The 22236-nt window shown below is 33.5% G+C and overlaps 1 protein-coding gene across 6 annotated transcripts; it reads left to right on the top strand.

The window, feature by feature from the left end:
* Positions 1-1039: 1039 nt before the first annotated feature.
* On the top strand, positions 1040-21197 carry LOC110609339 (tRNA pseudouridine synthase A). 6 transcript variants are annotated; one of them, XR_002487017.2, is made up of 11 exons: positions 1040-1453; positions 1922-2160; positions 2241-2346; positions 9016-9197; positions 9498-9643; positions 13518-13609; positions 13718-14040; positions 16067-16130; positions 16431-16521; positions 19775-19837; positions 20857-20930. XR_002487017.2 is itself a non-coding variant. In XM_043952343.1 (10 exons), exons 2-10 carry the CDS (start codon positions 2087-2089, stop codon positions 21040-21042), a joined length of 1209 nt encoding a protein of 402 aa, XP_043808278.1. In that variant the 5' UTR covers positions 1043-1453; positions 2069-2086; the 3' UTR covers positions 21043-21197. The 6 variants fall into 6 exon arrangements, 5 of the variants coding, with proteins under 5 accessions (XP_043808278.1, XP_021604544.1, XP_021604545.1 ...); XM_043952343.1 differs by lacking the exon at positions 16431-16521 and having other exon boundaries at positions 1043-1453; positions 2069-2160; positions 2268-2346; positions 20857-21197; XM_021748852.2 differs by lacking the exon at positions 16431-16521 and having other exon boundaries at positions 1043-1453; positions 1925-2160; positions 20857-21197.
* The last annotated feature ends 1039 nt before the right edge of the window (positions 21198-22236 follow it).

Below are 22236 nucleotides of genomic sequence, written 5' to 3'. Positions count from 1 at the left end.
TTCTGATGCCTGAATCTAGCCGGGTATTACAATCAATATTCAGCCGTAGACATGGTTGATCTTGCTCTTCAACACTACAATGAATTTGGAGCACCTTATGACATCAATCCGATGCCATCTCCATGATTGCAAATGTTAGCAGCATTCATTGGATACCAACTCCTCCTCACCTAATTAAAATAAACTTCGATGCGAGTGGACATCGAAATTCTTAGTTTGGAGCGATTGTAGCAATTGCTCGAGATCATTTATCTTGTCCCATGAATTGGGCCTGTAGGAGATTTTCTGCTACTTTCGATCCACTTATCTTAGAAGCCTTGGTATGTAAAGAGGCTGTCATTATGGATAGAGCAAAAGGCTTTTAGAATGTCATTTTCGAAGGCGATTCTAATATCCTCATCCAAGCCTTGAAGGGTTTCTCTATTACAGTTGATATTCTGGGCCTCGTTAACCATATTCTCTTGCTTTCTAGAGTTTTCAACCATGTCAGCTTCACCCATGTCTGATGTCAAGGGAACAAATCTGCACACTTTATTGCCCCTACAGTTAAGGGTGAGTATTCGATAAATTCAGTTCAAAATCAAACTGAATAAATCAAAAATTAAAATTTTTATTTGTAAAAGTTGAACTCAATCGATTTTTAGTATAAATCAAATCGAATCAAACTGATCTCATTTGATTCGATTTAATTTGATTTGATCGATTAGATTTTTTAATAGATTTTTTAATAGACTTTTTATTTTTACACCTTATTTTTTTAATATTTTAAAATTTAATTAAAATATTTTAAACTTAAATATTGTCTAATCTCTCTATATTATTAAAAATAATATACTATTATTATTAATAAGTTCGGTTTAATTTTTTTATTAAAATCGAATCGAATTAAAATAATTAAATTTTTTAAAATTTAAAATTAAAATAAATTAAAATAAATAAAAAATCAAATATTTTTTGATTTAAATGGAATACACGTTGCTCCGTGATCAAATTTTTTTTACTGATCCTTGCCACCAACAAAATCGTCTCTCCTTGTGTAGGGAGCTTGCTTAGAGGGGGAAAAAAGTGTATAGGTATACTAGAAAGAAAAAGGATATAATAAAAAAAATATTTTCCCAATGCACTGTAGTTTTGGTTAGAGAAGGGTAGGAGACTGGAGCGATCCCCTTTGATTCTCGCGGCTGGCCTTCCGTGTCTGGGCTCTCTACGCCTCTCGCCGATTCCTTTCTCCAGTTCACTGTTCATTGTCAGTGGCCTGCTCGCGGTTGCCGGCGATTGACCTTGTCCCGCGTTACTCTTGAACCAAGTGCACTTCCTCAATCCTGATTCGCGACCTCACTTAGTCTTTGCTGCAAGAACTTGAGTCCATTCAAGTTCAGCTGCGAGCACCTTTTTGCTGCGCCATTCTAGAGACCCTTTGCCTTTCCTTTGAAGTTTTTCATTTTTCAATTAGGTATGTTCCTTTTCTCCTTGATAATTTTTTCCCTTTTTGCGAGGTTCTTGTGCTTAATTGATTTGTTTAATCATTCTTATTGAAAAACTATTGAAGCTTTTCTGGTGGTAAAAAAAATTATATGAATTGGTTTTATTTTGTGATTTGTTTGGCAATTAGCTTTTCGTTGATGCAATACTTTATTGAATTTGGTTTGAATATCATAGTTTATTATTTTGTTTTTCCGAAATTTTGTTCTTGGGTTTTAATTTACAGCATCATTCTCATTTTTTCATAGCCATGAACTGACCAACCTAGCTTTTGGGTTCATTTGTTTGTCATACTGGTTAAGCTCACAGAGTCTTGTAATGTGCATAGTTACATCTGATGGGCAATAATTTGATTAATTTCAATTTAAAAATCTAAAGTTGTTAAGATATAAAACCATATATATCAGTAGTAGTTTTGAACTTATTCTTATATTTACAGTAGACAATTTATCCCCAAGGAGTACCTCAACTTGGCATGTTAAGAGATTTCCCTTGGGCAGCCAGATCATTTCCAATATCTGTTATTATTAGACAGCAGATTCAAAGATTTAGATATCAGCAGATTCAAAGATTTAGATATCTGCAGATTGAGGAACAGTCACAGATGCAGACACCAGATGAAGTCCATGTTCACTATAATCACACAGATTCTTGCAAGTTTTCCAGATGGACAGCCAGGTACAGTTTCTTCTTTTAGTTTTTCTTTTTCTTTTTCCACTTTTTATTTTAGTTTGATTTCAATTTATTAAATCTTACAGGGAGAGTTTTCAATTCATGTATGCAAGGCCTTGGCAAGAAGTTGCTGAATTTTATTCAAATATGGTGAATGGGCACTCGTCTTTGTTAGAGTTGTTTGGAACTCAGGTGGAGTATATACACCTTATCTTCTTAAGTTTTTTTTTTTCTTTTTTCCTTTTGATTAGAAATTGTAGTTTTAAATCTTTTTATTATATGGAGTTATATTATTGCTAACTATTTTATTGTTTGATGAATGGTTCAGCATATTTATGTGCGTGGATTGCATAACGACTCACATAAAATCAGACATTAAATCAAGGATGCCAATTATAAATTTTGGAAAAAAGTACGTGTATTGTGTAATCAATAGTTCAACACCAAAATAGAGGATCTTTGATTTTGTAATGTTCCCATGTTTTTAATGTGATAAAGATAGTTGAATCTTCATCCTATAAGTCATTTCTTGTTCAGTTAATTTGTGACTACCAATAAACCCCAATAAAGTAACAAGAAGTATAAAATAAAAGGACAAAGATGTAAGATAATGCTTGTAATAATTCCTGTGATGATGTTATGTTTATTTTGTTGGTTCAAGGATGCAAAGTATAAATTTTAAATAGATGTGATGTGCAACTACCATTTTGTTTGGCTGGGTGGGGGGATGGTGTTATTTTAACCTTAGTACTTTGGTTGATTGTTGCTTAGAAGCAATTAGCCTCTGTTTTTGTGCTTTCTCTTGTGAGTAGCATGTTTTGAGCACCTTAAGATATTATCATATTTGAATTAAATTGGAAGAAGATCCCACTTTTGCCCCTGATAATTGGAGCGATATTCAATTTTGTCCAAAATTAAGTGTTTCGCCCAATTTACCAAAACCTTTTGATTTAGGCTCAATCAAGTGATCAACCATTCTTTAGGCAAAAAAATTAATAACAGTTATATATTTTCAAATATTTATTAATACAATATTAATTTGATAGTTTAAAATATTAAATATTATTAATTATATCCGTTAAATTTTTTTTTAAAAAAAAATCCAGATTGAAAGAACACAAAATTTAGATATGAATAACATCAAATCTCATGCACAGAAAACTAACTGACAGCAATTGCAAGAACATCAAGGTGCAAGATCAAAAGAACGTCAGAAACCCAAAAATTGGAAGAACATCAAAATGCACAGATTGAAAGACATCAAAATCCACGGAAACCCTTACACAAACACTACTACAAAAACACAAATTTGAGTTTATCACAAATATTACTGCAAAAAGACAAAAAGCATACATGATTCCTCCCATTTCCTCAATGGCATCAAACCACTGTTTCCACGAATGTTGAGGAAGGTGACTAACGGAGTTGTGAAATAAGAAATATTTTAATTGCTGGGTTTGGTTTTAATGGATGGTTTTGGTTTTCTATTGTAATGAATGTAATAAATAATTTAATATTTAAAAATATAAAATTAATGTTTTATTAATAAAAATTTAAATATTATTATTATTATTTTGAAAAAAAAAATGTGTTGATTTGATCCTAAATGTTGAATCCCACATCGGTTGTGGAAAGGGGTAATGTGCCCCTTATATGGGCCATAGGCACTCCTCCCCCTTGAGCTAGCTTTTGGGGTGAGTTAGGTATGGTCCAAATTTAACACTAAATAAATGAAGAATTTTGGAGAATTTTAGAGTATTTTTGTATTTCACTCTTAATATTTACAATTGGTTTACATGACTTTATACACAAAGAATTATAACTAAATAGGAAGCAAATAATCAAATAATAACTATAGAGATAATTAAGGATCCTAATCAAATCAAATCATATCCGTAAAATCAGCAAATAAGTCAACACTCCCCTCAAGTTGGTGCATAAATGTCGCACATGCCCAACTTGCAAATCAGATTATGGTAGATCTTATTGTTGAGCCCTTTAGTAAACACATCCGCAAGTTGCTCAGTAGAAGTCACATGAACTAAGTTTAAGACATTGTCTGTTAATTTTTCTCTAATGAAGTGTCGATCAATCTCAATGTGCTTCGTTCGGTCATGTTGGACTAGATTTTGTGTTATGCTGATGGCAGCATTGTTGTCACAATACAAAGTTATTTTGTCTTTTTAGGCAACCTTAACTCCTCCAATAACTTTTGCAACCATAAGAGTTCACATATATCTTGGGCCATTCCTCTGTATTCTGTTTCAGCACTTGACCTAGCAGCAACACTTTGTTTTTTGGTCTTCAAGGGGTTCTCTCCCACAACTGTGCAGTAGCCAGAAGTGGATCTCCTGTTATCGAGAGATCCTATCCAATCTGCATCTGTAAAAACTTCAACTCGAAGGTGACCATGTTTAGAGTAAAGAACCCTTTCCCTAAAGCAGACTTTATGTATCTCAAAATGCGAAGTACAGTCTGCATATGAGTCTCGCGAGGGTCATGCATGAATTGGCTTACTAAGCTAACATCATAGGCTATATCCAGTCGAGTGTGAGAGATAAATCAACCTCTCTACCAATCTCTGGTATCTTTCAATATCCACATACTCATAAGTTCTTGCTTGCATCTTGTGGTTACTTCAATGGGAGATTCTGTTGGTTTACACCCCAACATGCCGGTTTCTTTCAAAAGATCCATAATGTACTTTCTTTGAGAGATGAAGATTTTTTCTTCTGATCTAGCCACCTCAATACCTAGGAAATATCGCAGTTTTTCTAGATTTTTTATTTCAAATTCTTGAGCCAACAACCTTTTAAGTTGAGTCATTTCCTCTTTGTCATCACCTGTCATGACTATATCATCAACTACACAATAAATCAACATACACGATAAGGAGGGTGATCTTACCCTTGTGATGTTTGATAAACAGAGTATTATCAACATTGTTCTGTTGGTAAGCAAAGGACATTATGGCTCTGCTAAACCTGTCAAACCAAGCTCTAGGAGATTGTTTTAGCCCAAATAAAGCCTTTTTTAACTTGTACACCTTTCCTTATGTTTTCTCATTAGCGAACGCAGAAGGGATCTCCATGAACACTTTTTCCTCTAAATCTCCAGAGGAAAGCATTCTTCACATCAAACTGTTGTAAGTCCCGGTCCAAGTTGGCTGTGCAAGATAATAGGACTCTGATTGAGTTTATTTTTGCAATTGGGGCAAATGTCTCTTGATAATCCACTCCATAGGTTTGGGTGAATCCTTTAGCAACCTATCTGGCCTTAAACTATTCAATTATACCATCAGTTTTGTGTTTCTCTGTGAACACCCATTTACAGCCAACAAGTCTCTTTCCAGGTGGGAGAGTGATAAGCTCCCAAGTCTCATTTATGGCCAATGCTTTCATCTCTTTAATCATTGCTCCCTTCTATTTAGAATCTGCAAGAGCTTCCTTCCAATCCTGTGAAATAGATATAGAGGAAATAGATAAGGTAAAGGCTCTATAGGATGAAGACAAGGATTCATAAGAAACAAAGTTAGAAATAGGGTGTTTAGTACAAGATTTGACCACTTTTCTTTGTGCAATAGGTTTATCTAAGTTATTGGAGCATTCAAGAGTTGTAGCTAACTCACCAGAAGAAGATTCTTGACTTTGAGTAGGCTGCATAATGGCTTCTTCTGCCTTGTCTCTCCTCGAATACCTCAAATCTGGCTTGTCCAAATGTCCAATTCTCTTCCCTCATTGGACATCTCCCCCTGTCTACTGGAACTCAAACTCTCTAGTTGAACCATAGAATTCAGAATCACAGAATTCAAGATCACCTTTTCTTGCTCATTATTCTCCCTCTGAAGAGGTGAGTGGATGGTACTGAAGTAGGGTCAGTTTCTCGGAAGGTGAAATCCATACTGACAAAGTATTTCCTAGATGGAGTGTGATAACACCTGTATCCCTTCTATGTTAGAGAATACCCAACAAACACACATTTAAGGGTCTTGGGGTCTAACTTTCCCGTCGTCCTAGTATGGACAAAGCAAACACCCAAATATTTTTGGTAGAACAATGTATGAATTCTTCCCTTGTAGAACCTTCAAAGGACTTATAAAGTCAAGGGCCTTGAGGGGCATTCTATTGATAAGATAAGCAGATACAAAGGACTGCATTTCCCCGATATGCTTTGGATAGGTTCATGGTGAACATAAGAGATCGAGCTACTTTCAATAGATGTCAATTTTTCCTTTCAGTAATGCCATTTTGAGGACTAGTATAAGGATAACTCGTCTGGTGTACTATTCCATTATTCTCCAAATACGCAGAAAAATCTCCTTGGTATCAGATTGAGTACAAATCATCTTATAAAATGATTGAAAATAAGAAAAGACATAACTTTTAGCTTTAATCAAATAGATCTAAATCACTCAAGTACAACAATCAATAAAGGTGACAAACCATCGATTACCAGATAAGGAGACAATTTGAGTAGGTCCCCAAACATCAGAATGAATAGTCACAAAAGGAATTTGGCTTTTATTATAACTTAAAAGGATAGAAGGTTCTAATGTGCTTAGCATACTCACAAGTATCACAAAATAAAGAACCAAACTAAGTTCTAGCAAACAAACTAGGATAAAGTTTTTTTAAGACAAAAAATGATGGATGCCCTAAGCGCTTGTGCCACTGTATTATTTCTTGATTGACATCCTTATTTTCTTGAAAACAGGCTTGAGAAATCGGAGAACTTGGATCACTTTCCAACATGTATAAGCCATCATGCAGCCAACCATTGCCAATCCTCAGAAAAGAATTCAATTTTACAATTAAGAGCATTGGTGATAGTATTGATAGATAAAAGGATGATAGGAAAGCGGGGAACATGAAAGACAAATGATAATTTACTATTGGGTGAGTAAATAACAGAATCTGTTCCAGATTTGGGAGTAAAAGAGTCATCAGCAATTATGATACTATCTTTGGTCAGAGAAGGAAAATAGTTGAGAAAGTCTTTAGAAGAGTTTGTCATGTGTCTATTTGCACCGGAATCAATAATCCATGAAATATTATCAAGAGAGGAAGCATTACCTGACTTTATAAAGTTAAATATGGCACTAGAGGACGAAGAGGTGTCAATACGAGACAGGAGGCGCTTGAGACTTTGAATTTCATTAGGAGAAAGGAACTCAGCCGCTGTTGTTTTCTTAAAGGTCTTTTTCACAGTTTCTGCTAAATTAGCTCGAGTTCTGGAGGTAACCCGTTTCCCCTGCGGCCTCTAGTGGGACGACCATGTAACTTCCAACAAGTCTTCTTGGATGCCTCGGTTTTCCATAATAGTTACGATGCAAGTGATCTTTCTCAGAATTAGAAGGTTGTAGTGTGCTCAAACTAGTAGTCAACCCAGCCTTTTTAACTGGTGCAGTATAGAGCATAGCATGTCGACGACTCTCCTCTTGTTGAACATGAGCGTGGGCCTCTTCCAGAGAAGGAAAAGGATTTCTTCCCAACACTTGGACCCGAATTGGATTATATTCGTTATTCAACCTTGCAAGAAAATCATAGACCCCTCCTTTTCAATTATTCTCCAAAATTTGACTGCATCTCCAGTGCAGTCTGCTTAGAAGTCTTGATAGTAATCAAGTTCCTGTCATAAGCCACATAACTTAGAATAAAATTTGGAGATAGTCATTTCTCCTTGCTTAGTACTATGGATCTTATTTCGAATATCATAAATTTGAACGTCATTCCCAATCTTGGAATAAATTAAGGACAAGACCTTCCATATTTTTGCAGCAGAATCAATTAACAAACAGGATTTAGAGATATGAGGTTGCATAGAGTTAAATAACCATGTTATAATAAGACAATTATCCGAGTCCCATTAAGGAAAATCTGGATCACTTTCATTCGGTTGCTTTTTATTACCACTAACATAGCCCTACAGTCCTCTAGTATTGATAAACAACAAATAAGACCTTGACCAAGCAAGATAATTGGTTGGGGACTAATTTGCAAAGAAGAATTATCAGAGTTAGGAATCGAGACCTTTTTACCTTCTGCCATGGTAAAGACAAATGAACCGTGAAAGAATAGGAGGTACCCAAGATTGTACACACAAAAGAGCCCAACCGAATCACCAAAAGATCGGATAGCAGCACGGGAAGGCCAGAAAGACAGTCGAAATCATTGCCGGAGTGATTAGAGCGGCGAAGCAGCATTGAGTGACGTATCACGCGCTGGGAAGGGAGAGCGTGTGAGTCTCACGCACGGGTTTTCCGGTGTCGGAGCTAGGCAGTTGGGCCGGCAACGGTCCGGCAATTCTCCTGGAATCGGCGGTGAGAGGTGGAAAGGCTCCTAGATGGGTTATTACCAAAAGGGTAGATCTTAGTGTTTTGAAAACCTAAAGAGGAAAAATTGAATTTAAACCCTAAAATTATGAAAAATCTATGATACCATGAAGAATTTTGGGAAATTTTAGAGTATTCTTGTGTTTCACTCTTGATCTTTACAATTGGTTTACATGACTATTTATATACAAAGAATTATAACTATATAGGAAGCAAATAATTAAATAATAACTACAGAGATAATTAAGGATCCTAATCAAATCAAATCATATCCCTAAAATCAGCAAATGAGTCGACAGTAAAAAATGTTTGGATAAATTGGTTCAAAACTTAATTTTAGAAAAAATTGAACATTGCTGTAAAGTTTATGGGCAAAATTTTGAGATTTCTTCCAAATGACATGGATAAATTACAAGTGCACAGGATACAATTAAAGAAGTGCACAAAGTTCTTGATTTATTTGGCCATTAGCCGCTATCTTATATGATATTCTCATTTTTTTTATTTATTTTAGATAATTTGCTCTACAGATACATTTTGTTGATGATGACGCAAAAATTCAAGAGGTCTCTTGTGAGACTCAATTAGAGGATTCTTTAAATAAAGAAAAGTTTGGGAGGTGGGCAAGAGTAACATTCAAGATAGTTCTTTCATATGATGGGGGATCCTTTGATGGGTGGCAGAAACAACCTGGTTTGAACACTGTCCAGGGGTAAGTTGTTTCCTGTCAACTTCTAGTTTGGTGCAGCCTACTTATTGGTTGAAAGATCTTCCTTTGTCATCTGAATTATCTGCATTTGGGAGTTGGGACTCCTATATAAGAGCATTGGTCCTTCTCTTCTTGTTTAGCTATGTTTGTTACTTTTGAAATATTGTAAAAGAATCCTAGGATATGAAATTGCTGTAGTTTAATAGGTTAAAATGAAATTTTCTATGTTTACAACTAAGCACTTCAATTTAATGAGTACATTTTGTCCGACTTTATTGCATTCACTTCTTTTTCTTCTTTCAGCTTAGTAGAAAGGTCACTCGGGAGATTTATTGATGAGAAGAAATCTCAGCAGCTAAAAGACAAGTGTAAACCCCTTGAAGGCTGTGCTGTGGTAGCTGGGCGCACGGACAAAGGGGTCTCAGCTCTTCGACAAATTTTTTCATTTTGTATGTGATTATATTTTTCTTTTTATAAGTTCTTTTATATTTACTACTTTTAGTAAATCCTTGTCTGCAGTAACCTTGATATTTTTCTATTCTAATTATTTATTCATTGTGTTGGTAAATTTTAGTGTGATATGCCTTGCTCATAAACTAATTCCAATCAAAGTACATTTTTCTCTTGCCTAGAGGTTTTAGTATATTGAACAAGGAATGAAATTTCTTTTTTATTAATGATACTGCTACTTTAATATTCAGTAAAAAGAATCTGTTTTCTGCTGATTTTGGAGAAATACAGGTGAAATTTTTTTAAATATTGCAAATACAAAAATGAAGGTAAACAGTATTACTTCTTTTTGTTGATAGATGATGTCAATGATGATGGTATGTGGAAATCCAACTGTAATTTCTAGATACCTTACATTAGGATCTTATCATGAGATGGACCTAAGTAACCTAAACCTATTCTAATAGGGATGTCTAATGTTGTTAACAATGTTAAAACATTGTTAAAACATTGTCTTTTCATTATTAACCTTTCTATTTTCCAATAAAACTTAAAATTTGAAGGTAAATCCGATAAGTCAAATTTGCTTTATAAAGTGGCATTAAATTTTTCCAGACCCTGCAGAAATAATTTACATTTAAGAATAAATTACTTATTAGTCCCTGTTTATGTCAAAATTAACACACACATATATAGATCATTTTTGCGAACTCAACAATTTAGTTCTTGCATTTTGCATTTGTAAACTAAATGTCTCTCCGTCCATATTCAAAAACAATGTATTTTTACAGTTTGATAAAGTCAAAATGTGTCGACAAAATCATTTATTTTTGAAAAATCAAAGGGATACGAGTATTAATTTGACATAACCAAAGAAGGAAAAAACGGCACAGCTTTAAGGGTATTTTGACAATTTTTGAGACAATTAATGGAAAGATGACAGAAAATTGGAAGGAGAGACCTTCATTTTGTTGGATTCAAATATAGGGACTAGACTGTTGAATTTTTAAAATAGAGAGACATATATCTTAAGTTTGACATAACTCTTGGACTAAAAAAGTAATTTACCCTTAATTGAATGTGATTGTTTTGCCTCAGTCGCACATGTGCCTGAATTTCCAGTTATGCTGTTGTAGATATTTCTTATCCTGCTTGGAATTTCGTTTATAATTTTAATATTTTTGTCATGGTAACATAGGTGCCATGAGTATGTCATACATTAAAACTGAGTATATCATACATGATATATCACTTATACTGTAGATATATTACTAAACTAGAAATTTGATGCATTATGAGGATATCATATGTTAAAACTGAGTGTAGCTGCTATAATAAAGCAGCTAGAGAGAGGGTACTAAAATAAGTTGATGTTTAGGCTGATTTGCCAATTGATAAGTTAATTTTTACGCTGATGTGCCTGTTGAGTTCAAAGGGGTCTTGCTGCTACAAGGATTCAGCTGCTAACCTTGATATGCATGGAAAGCAAGACGGGTGTTGAGCAAATGAAACTAAGACTTGCATAATCAATTACTAAAATGTCCACCCTAGACACTCTAAGTATTGTTCCTAAGTGTGAACTACTGGCCCAAAAGAAAAAAGAAAAAATATCGCCAAATGAAACTAGGGCACAAGGACTTGTGCCTTTCCGAACATTGCCTGCCTTTCGAGGACTGAGGTGCTAGGGGCTGTGCCCCTTGTGCTGTGCACCTAAGGCATGCCTTTAACAACTGTAGTGAGATTGTATACTAGTTTAAACTGTATACTTGGAAATCATGCTTTTGAAAGAATGGCAGATTAAACCATGGAATAGCTAATCAAGGTGCATCTTCACAATCCATAACATTTCAAGAGCCATATCAGAAGGCAACAAAATTTGAACTTCATTATTTAGAATTGGATTTACTAGGCTTGGGAATTGAAGGTACTAATTCAATCAATAATTACAGTACATATGGAGTGAGTCGAGTGACTATAATATGTCAGCCTAAGGAGTCTTTCATTTTTTTTTTCAATTTGATTTATTGCTATATTAACTAGTCAATGTTTTGTTCCAGGGTCTACATCTATCTATAATTCTATGTCTATTCAATAATTTATAATTTATGTAAAGGTATTGATGTTAAATGAACTTGCATTGTTTGATAGTAGTATTATTGGAGGGATTGATCTCCCATTATAATTGATACTTAAATGAAGAAGACATTTGTGCACCTTCCACTATGATATGTTCTTCATAATGTATGAAAGTCATGAATGTGGCCCTTGCTAATTTGAAACTTAAAATTTGAGGCAGTGGTTCTTCTAATGCAGGGAGAGTTATGGCAGGCCAAATTTAAGGACTTGAAACTTTGTTAATTATTTTATTTTTTGGGTCATGAAAAACTTGGAAATGATTAACAAGAGTTGGATTTACTGCATTTTGGGGATTTAATTATGAGCACACCTTCTCAATCCTAAATCCTGTCTACCTTAATTTTCTTTTATACTCTCTCCTTCGTTGCATTGCATCTCAATTCTCAAAGGATCTATTAATGGTGTTCTAAAGATTAGAAAGCATCAAAACAGGAAACTTACTTTGTTCTTCAGACACTACAAAGGTAAGATTACATTACTCATTATGCTGATGACATTGTGGTAACAGGAGATAATAGAGAGGAAATGTCTCGACTAAAAGACCTACTTGCTCAAGAGTTTAAAATCAAAGATCTAGGAAAATTGTAGTATTTTTTGAGAATTGAAGTAGCTAGATCAAAGAAAGGTTTGAGAGTATATCCTAGGTCTCTTAGAAGAAACTCGTATGTTGGATTGAAAGCTGCAGAAACTCCCATAAAAAAAAATCATAAACTACAACCAGGGCTTGGTGATTCAGTTGATCAAGGTACTAGAGATTGATAGGGAGATTAATATATCTTACACTAGACTTGATATTGCATATGTAGTGACCTTGGTAAGTCAATATATGCACAATTCTTGAGAGGCTCATTTGCAGGCTGTTTTTCGCATTTTGCGATTTTAAGTCTGCCCCAATAAAATGACTTTTTTTCTCTAAATATGGTTACCTCCGAGTAGAAGCTTTTATAGATGCCGATTGGACTGGAGCTCTAGATGATCAAAAATCAACTTCTAGCTATTTTACACTTATGGGAGGAAACTTAGTGACTTGGAGAAGCAAAAAGTAAAGTGTAGTTGCTTGATCAAGCGCTGAAGCAGAATATAAAGCAATGGCTTTGGTAGTCTAAATATTATGATGGCTACAGAAATTGTTAGGATTATCAAAGTTTTTAAGGAAAAATAGTCTTTTCTTATTTTGTGACAACAAAGTTACTATCAGTATAGTTCACAATCCACTCCAACATGATCAAACAAAGTACATAGAGACTGATCGTCACTACATAAAGGAAAAAGTGACAGATGGTTCCTTGAATATACTCCATGTCACTACATAAAGGAAAATGTGACAGATGGGTCCTTGAGTATACTCCATGTGACATCACTTGAGTATACTCCATGTGACATCAGATAAACAACCGACTGATGTACTTACTAAAAGTCTTAGCAACATGATCTTTCACTCTTTAATTTGCAAGCTGGGATGTGTAATATTTATCAATAACTTGAGGGAGAGTATTGACTAGACAAGATTCCAGCAATATTGAGCATGAGTTGTTTGATTTGATTAGATTAATTTATGTAAAATGTTGTGATTGAGTAATTAGTGTATTTTCCTCTTTTTTTTTTTTTTGGCTTTAGAACATGTATAAATACCTTGTAAATTTCTCTGTTTTATATACAAGAAAAGAGGAGTTTTCTATACTCTATAATTATATGTTGTTTAGTTGGACTTAACTTTTGGGTCAATTGTATGCTCAGATACATGGAGAAAGGATGTTAGGCCTTATGAGATTGAAGATGCCATCAATAGTTCAGCACCAGGAAAACTTAGGGTTTTATCTGTTTCTGAGGTATCAAATACTTAACTTTGACTGTTTGATTTTTGGTTGTAACTGCAATTACAGAATTGTGTTTTATAGTGTCTATTTTTGCTTATAAGATTTATAAACTTGTTATAGGTTTCGCGTGTATTCCATCCTAATTTTTCTGCCAAATGGAGGCGCTATTTGTATATCTTTCCACTTAATGATGGAGAAGATAGAGAGGATCTTGGAAATTTTACTACTGATGAAAAATATGATAATCAAAGAGATGGGTGGGGTGAATTTACCTATAAGGAGAATGTGGATAAATCTATTATGGGTGACAAATACGAACCTGAAGGTGCAAAGAAGCCTGTGACATTCAGTATATGCAAAGTTAACAACCTTTTACAACAGCTAGAAGGAAAGTTATTGTCCTACAAAATATTTGCGCGAGACACCAAAGCTTCAAGAAATGAGTAAGATTTTTGAGGAAAAAAGACATAATGTGTGCTTCATTGCTTTCTTATGCCAGTAGTTGTGCTTTTTGGATTAAATTTAGTCAAAATTTTGTGTTATTAAAATTGGATTTATATAATTCAGCTAAATATTCATTAGACATCAAATTCAGAAAAAAAATCCCTATATCTTGGTTTGATTGCCAAGATTATACATTGGAAATATGACTTGACATTTTGGCCTGTTAAATGGACTTGTATGATCTGCTAAATAATGGTTACTTCATTTCATAATTTTGCCTTTTCTTGTACTGAATCCAATAGAAAGTCCGTGCTACCTTTGACTCTTGCAGTTGTTGCTTTTAATGGACATAACAAAAAGAATCATAATTTTACATGGTCTCAAATTTTTCACATTGTGGTGGATTGTTAGCTCTACAATTGTATCCTTTGTTATCTTGTTTGTTGTCTATCTTTCACTGTTCATTTAGGTTGTGCCTATATGCCCATTAGGTGAGTACCTATTATGGCTTTAAATAACGTATCAGCCATTATTTCAAGGTTTTCAAAGGAACTGTAACCGTTATTTCAAGGCGATAAAAAATTGTGTTGGTAGCGTTATTGGTCGCGACTTAATGGCCATGAAGGCTGTTACCTTCATTTGATGGGTAGAAATCTTTAGAATTGATGTAAGAGACCACTTGCAATGTAGTGTATGAATTATTGAAGGTAGAAGGCATTTTTTTCTTCACATTTTGAAGTCTTCCAATTTCCTCCCAAGCCAAAATTTACCCTTTTTTCTTTCTCTCAAGTTTCTCTAAATTTTCTCTCAACTTTAAGACTCTTCAAGTGCTATTAATCAACTTCTCTACAAATTCTTGTATTTAAGAGCTCAAATCATCCAAGGTACTAAGTGGTTTTTAAGTGCTATTAAGCAAAAAATTAGTTCTTATTATTCTCAACAATTTTTAGATATTCTTAATCATTTTTTAGTGAATACATAAATAAAAGTAATTAGAAGTTTGAATATTAGATAACTTATGTTAGAAATTCAGAATATAAGTTTTTATTATTTTTCAATGAGTTTTTAGATATTTTTGAATCATTTTTTAGTGAATGCATAATAAAAATAATTAGAAATTAAAATGTAGATTAGAAATGTAGAACTTTAGAAATTTAGAATATAACCTAATATCATTCCTATTAATTATTAAATGTGTTTTATGCTCTTATAAGTTATAATAAATGATAACTAAGTATTAAGTATAAAATATAAATATAGATTTACAAGATTAAAAATTTATGAAAAATAGGTAGTAAGTATAAAAAAGAACATAAACTTAAATTAAAATGTAATTTTTTCAAATATTTTAAATTATTTTGCATAATGTAAATGTTAAATGCTACTTCCAGTGGTAATTAAGGTTAGTTATTACGTATTTTGTGTTTATTAGCTATATTTGTACTTAGTATTAAGTTGTATGACTTATTTTTTATTATATCTTTAAATATTTACTAATTTCATGAAATTTGCAAATTTTTCAAAAGAATTTATGTTGCGACAGATCATTACTGTTATGTTATAATCGTTATAGGTCTATTTTCGTTACCGTGACCCTGATTTGAAACCAGGGTACCTATCACTTACATCACACTGTACCAAGGCTTATTTCACACTGTACCAAGCCTACCTTTCTATTGACATAGGCTGGTTCTTCTCAAAATATGGGCAGTTCCCTAGTCGCTTATTTAAAGCGCTTGGTATGTTGCTTTTGGTGTCTGGTTCTATTATTTCTATTCTCCCGCAGACTCTAATATTCCGTTAAATTCATTTTCACATAAATAAATGTATGCTATCTATTTGCTATTTATGTTGCAACTTTTAATTTCATCGATCCCCAACATAGCATTGGTTACTGTCAAAAGTTTGACCAGGTCATTAGAACATTCTGGATTTGTTTTGGAATTACAGTTCTACTGAATTGTTAAATTCGAACAATTGTTTATATCCTTCAATTTGATAGCTAACAATATCTTTCTTTTCCAGAGGTCCACCTACAGAATGCTTTGTTTATCGTGCTCGAGCCACAGAGGCCAGATTACCATGTTCGGTAAATGTTTCTTACCTTAGTTCATTCTAGCAAAGTTATATTTGTTCCATTTTCCCTTTTCAATGGCATAGCGTTTTGTTCTAGTTGTCCTTGAAGTGTATCAAATTGTGTCTATGCTTATTACCATGCATTTATCAGAGTCTGTGTGTGTGAGTATGCGGTCCTTGTACTCCATTTATGTCTTCAAGGTTATGCGTTCAAGTCTTAATTGGTGTTCACATATCATATACACTCTCTTTAGAGCCCATAAAAGGTAGGATGCTCAGTGCACTATGCACCTTTTTTTTTCTTAAACAACAGGGCATAGTTATTAAAGGCTGAAGTGCATTAAGGTGCCAAGGGGTTCTGGAGTCTAGGCGCAAGGCTCAGGGGCTAGGCTGAACAATTCAAGGTGCAAAAAAAAAGTTAAATAAATATAAATAATTTATCAAAATTCAAATACTATTGAATGATTATTTAAATTTATCTACTTTTATAATTTTTTAAGTTTGGTGATATGATAAAATTTTATTACAAATTATATTTATTTAATATTTTTTTTAAAATAATTTTAAACAGTATGATAATTATTTCAATGCTAATCATATAAATTTAATTTACCCTCATATTTATAGGATATATTTTACAATTTCAAATTTTAATTGATAATTTAATAATAATAGTAAGAAATTTTTAATTAAAAAAATTAAAATACCTAAAAGTTCTAATCTCATTAAATAAAAATAAATTATTTTTCATTTTTAATATTAAAAGGAAAGAATGAAAAAGGGGAGATGAGTCGGCAGCCAAGTACCAATCCAAAGAGAAATGAAATTGTTTTTCAGTTTTAATATTAGTAGTACTCCTTTGGCCAATTCCAAAATCATTAATTCGCCTTTGTGGCTTTCTGGGACGAATGGGATATTATCGTGGCTTCATTTGCTCAAAAAAGAGGCTCCCCATCCCTTTAAATGGTCTTCTTTAGCTCATGAAGCATTTGTCAATCTTAAATAGGCTGTTACTGCCGCCCCTGTTATCACCATGCCAGACTTTCCGAAATATTTTATTGTTGAATGTGACGCATCAGTTATCAGTTTGGGTGCAGTTCTTATGCAAGATGGCAAGCTGTTAGCTTTTTATAGCAAAGCTCTTTCCTCCAACTCTCTTGCACTCTCAGCTTATGATCGGGAATTAATGGCATTGGTTTTAGCTGTGACTCATTGGGGCCCATATTTAATTGGACAAATTTTTACTGTCGAAAAAGATCACAGCAGCCTCTGACATCTACTTGAGCAGCGGGTCACTATACCTGTATAACAACATTGGATTTCCAAATTAATGGGTTACCGTTTTATGATAGAATATAAAATGGGGATTGCTAATCGCACAGCGGATGCCTTGTCCAGGGGAGATGAGGAGGAAATTGTTCTCTTAGCTATTTCACTTCCTACATGGTTGGATTGGGATGCTTTAAATAAGGATATTCTTGAGAATGAGGGGATACAAACTATTATTTCTGATGTCAAATCTCACTTGGGTAAGCATGCTCACTGTTCAATAGTGAATGACAAGCTATGCTACAATGGTCGATTGGTGATTCTCTCTCCTTCTTCTTGGACACAGCGGTTAATGTCAGAAATGAATTGTACATTTACCGGAGGCCATTCTGGTGCTTACTGCACTTATTGCAGAATTACTGCAGAATTACTGCTTTTTTTTTTTGTTTAGTACGATGAAGATGATTCAAAATTTTGTGGCCTCTTGTATTGTTTGCCAGCGACATAAATATGAAACTTTATCTCTAGCAAGCCTGCTCCAGCCCCTTCCAATTCCCCAGAACATCTGGGAAGACATTGCTCAGGACTTTATCACTGGACTACCAAATTCAAATGTGCTGGATTGCATCCTACTGGTTGTTGACCGACTATCCAAGCATGGATACTTTATTCCTTTGAACTGTAAAATCTGTGGTTGAAACTTTTACTAGGGAAATTGTTCATTTACATGGCATTCCTAAATCAATGGTCACCGATCGTGATCCCTTGCTTCTTAGCAGCTTTTGGACAGAGATTTTCAGGTTTTAAGGCATTCATTTGAAATTTAGTTCTGCGTACCACCCGCAAACAAATGGCCAATTTGAGGTGCTGAATAGAACAGTTGAATCATATTTGCAATGCTTTTCATCCGAACAACCTAAGTCATGGTCTAAGTGGTTGTGTTGGGCAGAGTATCGGTATAATATAACCTTTCACAGTGCGGCAGGCAAGACTCCTTTTGAAATAGTATTTTTTCGACCTTCCCTCACCCTTCTTAATTTCCTACCAGGTGAAACTAGAGTGGAATTAATGGCAAATACTGTTGTTGACTGAAATGAGATTTTGCGTCAACTTAAATTTCACTTTCTTAGACGTCAGCAGCATGCAGCATTATGCTAACAAGCATCGTCCTGACTTGTCTTTTTTTGTTGGGGATACAATGCTTCTTAAACTCCAGCCTCACCACCAACAATCTGTGGCTCATCGTGTCAAGTAAAAACTATTTGCTTGCTATTATGGTCCATTTACAATCCTGAGTAGAATAGGAACTGTCGCTTATAAATTGGATCTCCTCTCCTCTTTCAGGATTTATCCAGTTTTCCATATCTCCTAGCTCAAAAGGGCGGTTGGAAATCACCCTGTCATTGCCTCTATTCCCCCTGATATGGTAGCTGAAGATGTTATGGTGGTGAAACCTACCAAAATCCTTACCACTTGAAATTTGTCCAAAGACAATATCACCATTAGACAATTCCTTGCTGAGTGGCAAGGCCAATCATCAGAGAATGCCACATGGGTGGATGAACCCGATTCAGAGACCAGTTTGTACTAGCAAACCACAATACCTAAGGGTCCGGTTTTGGTTAGCAATTGTATCCGATTCAATTGCGACGAGGACGTCGTAAATTTAGCAGGGGAGAGTGTGATGTTCACCTGCTAGGTTGGGAAATCGTCCCACATCGGCAAAATAAGACAATTCCGAATTGTATATAATAACTAGCACGAAACTACTAAATAACTTGGATTAACTATTTTGGGCCAAATGGAAAGTGGGTCCAAAAGTTATTTGGGCCAGTTTGGGCCGGATTGTTTCAAGTTTCCTCATTTCAACCTTGAGGATAAGGCTTCTCCATTAGAGGCAGGTATTGTTAAGCCCACTGTTGTTGCTCAATGTCCACAACCATTTAAAGTTTACTCTAGAAGGACCAGGAATTAGAATATCAGAAAGAAATTTGGGCAGGCAGGTGGGAATGTGTGATGATGACAGCTGGATGACAGGGAATGAGCATGTGTAAATATATAAGCAGGATGGCAGTAGGGGGAGACATCTACGGAAAAGAATTATTTGTCTTCTTCCTGGTACAAGGAAGAGAAATTTAATTGGGATTATTTCTCAGGGACCTTGCCTTGTTTTCTGGGATTTAATTGTTTTTTTGTTATCTGCTGATTTATTATACTAATTTCTTATTGAATGCAATACCTCTTTCCTCTGTCTGACTCTTGTTACTTCATTTAATTCTTCCTTACTCTGCCACTTTACCTCTCCTAATTGAGGAGATTAAGTTTAAGCTTGATGAATGATATGCAACAATCTGTTTGATGATTATTAAAACATTCCTATTTTTGTAGGATCGTGCAGAAGGAAGAAAAGTTATGTGTGTTGAGCTGGTTGCTAATCGTTTCCTGCGCAAGGTTTTAACTTACATACACCTGTCAATTTATCCACCTGAATTTATTTGTCTAATTAAGTTTCATGTGCAGAATATACTACAATGTTATTTGGTAATAAATTTTGAACCTATATGTGGAAAATAGTTCCTGTTAGAATTTATCATGAACTGATAAATTGATTTTGGAAATGCTGGTCAGTTAAATTGTCTAGCTATCAGCTTTCATTTTGTATTTATGTTTTTCTCAAACAATTGCAATGTATAAATTTCTAATTTTGCATAAGAAATTACCAACCTTACATATTGTAGAGAAGTAATATTTCTTGTGTACATTATAATAGATATTACAATATATTTATACATAAAAAACCTGTTTAGAAATATTATCCACCTACAGCCAATAACCCGCTTTCTTGGGGGTGAGGACACCAACTCCTAAGTACTATTAGTGTTTAGAACCATCATTTTCTTTTTCATTGCAGCACACCAATCAGGATGGGTTAAGATCTCAACAACAGTTTTGAAGACTGCAATAAAATCTAAAGTAGTGGAAAACAACGAAAAGAAGAAGATTATCATATAGAAAATTAATATTTATTGTGTAGATTACAATGGAGATTACAATATATTTATATATAAAAGACCTATCTAGAAAAGAAAGAGAATCTCTTGATCAAGCAACTCTTAAGATCAAGCTACTAATGAATTTGTCCATATTTATTTTCTATATCAACATATTTACTTCTTTAACACATATAAATAAATAGCGTTGCATTGAAAAAGTTGTAATATTACATAAAATATAATGAAAATAAATTTCTTTAAGTTACTGATGCAAACTAGTATAAATACCGTATTTAATGGACCTTCACAAGTGCAATGTTTTCCTTATTAGAAAAACTGATCGTCAAACTGTTGGTTAACTTTCTGTAATTCCAAACACTGTCTTGTAGGACTGCAATGCAATTAGCAACTGTTACTGAGATTTTGTATTTTCTGTGTTAAATGTTATCTTCTTTTCTGAATAATTTTGTTTGGAAGATGGTCCGAGTTCTTGTAGCAACATCAATAAGGGAAGCGGCTGCAGGTGCAGAAGAAGATATATTGATAAGGCTGATGGATGCTTCATGCAGACGTGCGAGTGCCCCCCCAGCACCACCAGATGGACTTTGTCTTGTTGATGTAGGATACACTGAATTTGATCCCGAAAACTGCATTATCCCATAAATTATGCTTAATGCTAGACTTGATACAAACTAGAAGTTTTATTTTTAAGTTCATTCTGTAAAATTGAGGAGTTGTGGTCCCTCTTAGAAATTTGATAATTTTGCACAATAAAAGATTTTTTTTATATAGAAATGGATGTTATTTGATGGGTTTTCTATAGGAGTGAGCAAACTTTGGTGATAACCGAAATTTTTATCCTACTGTAAACTTATTGTTGCTTTGTTATGGGAATGTGAGGTTTATGGTTAACAATGTGTAAATGATATAACTAAAGTTCAATGGACTTTCATTTATCTTTTGTACTACAGGAATGCAAAGCTAACAGCAGAGATGATCAGCATGTTTGAAAATAATTAAGTTGTTGGCAGCATGATTTTGATAATAACAAAATTTGTAAGAAGTGTTTTTTATTTGCAATGCCAAATCAATGATGATGATGAGATGTGAGTAATAAGGATCTGTTTGGTTTTGCTACAAATTGAACTATAAATCATAAAATAAAAATGAATAAAATTATGATATTTTTTTAATGTTTTTTCTATTTTATAAGTATATTTTCTTTTAACTTACTTCCTTAATTCATAATATGTTTGAAATATGTCATAGATAGCAATTAAAGTGTGTAGATCCGATTTCAATTTTAAGTCCGTTTTGAAACTAATATTAAATATGTACAGTTTTAGTTCAATGTAGTTTTTATAATGATTTTTGTGTATTTTTAATAAAAAAATTAATAGAATTAAAATAATAAAATAAATTTAATTAAGTAAAATTTTTCGATTTGATATGATTCTTCTATTTCTTCGTGACCTAAAACCGAAACACACCCTAATAGCAATTCAATTTAGAGTAGTGCCCTAGCTTTAGTTGATTTTAAAAGGCTATTAAAGTACAAATATTTAATTATAGAATTATCTTACTGTCAGTGACATAAGATATCAATTTTAACTACAACGAAAAATAACTATTTAGTTTTTAAAGCATGAAAAAAATTATTATTTAATTTTAAAAAAATAAAACAATTTATATATTAATTAAAAACTATAATTAAAGATTTTTAAAATTTTAAAAATAAATTAATGTCTCTTTATTAATTTTAATGATTAAAAATTTAAAAAAAATCTATATTACTTTCAATTATTTTAGTTATTCACTTAATATGGAGAAAGATAATTTTGGGGAGAAAAATTTTCA

The sequence above is a fragment of the Manihot esculenta genome, chromosome 2, assembly GCF_001659605.2.
Source record: "Manihot esculenta cultivar AM560-2 chromosome 2, M.esculenta_v8, whole genome shotgun sequence".
NCBI classification, from domain to species: Eukaryota; Viridiplantae; Streptophyta; class Magnoliopsida; order Malpighiales; family Euphorbiaceae; genus Manihot; species Manihot esculenta.
Note: the sequence above shows the minus strand (reverse complement) of the source record. Positions and strands in the feature narration are given on the sequence as shown.

What these genes read in the sequence shown, in the direction of transcription:
- LOC110609339 (XM_021748852.2), top strand. Translation starts at nt 1,958, where the DNA reads ATGTTAAGAGATTTCCCTTGGGCAGCCAGATCATTTCCAATATCTGTT. An exon ending in TAGAGTTGTTTGGAACTCAG is followed by an intron (nt 2,347 to 9,015) that starts GTGGAGTATATA and finishes TTTGCTCTACAG; the next exon opens with ATACATTTTGTTGATGATGA. An exon ending in TCGACAAATTTTTTCATTTT is followed by an intron (nt 9,644 to 13,517) that starts GTATGTGATTAT and finishes TTGTATGCTCAG; the next exon opens with ATACATGGAGAAAGGATGTT.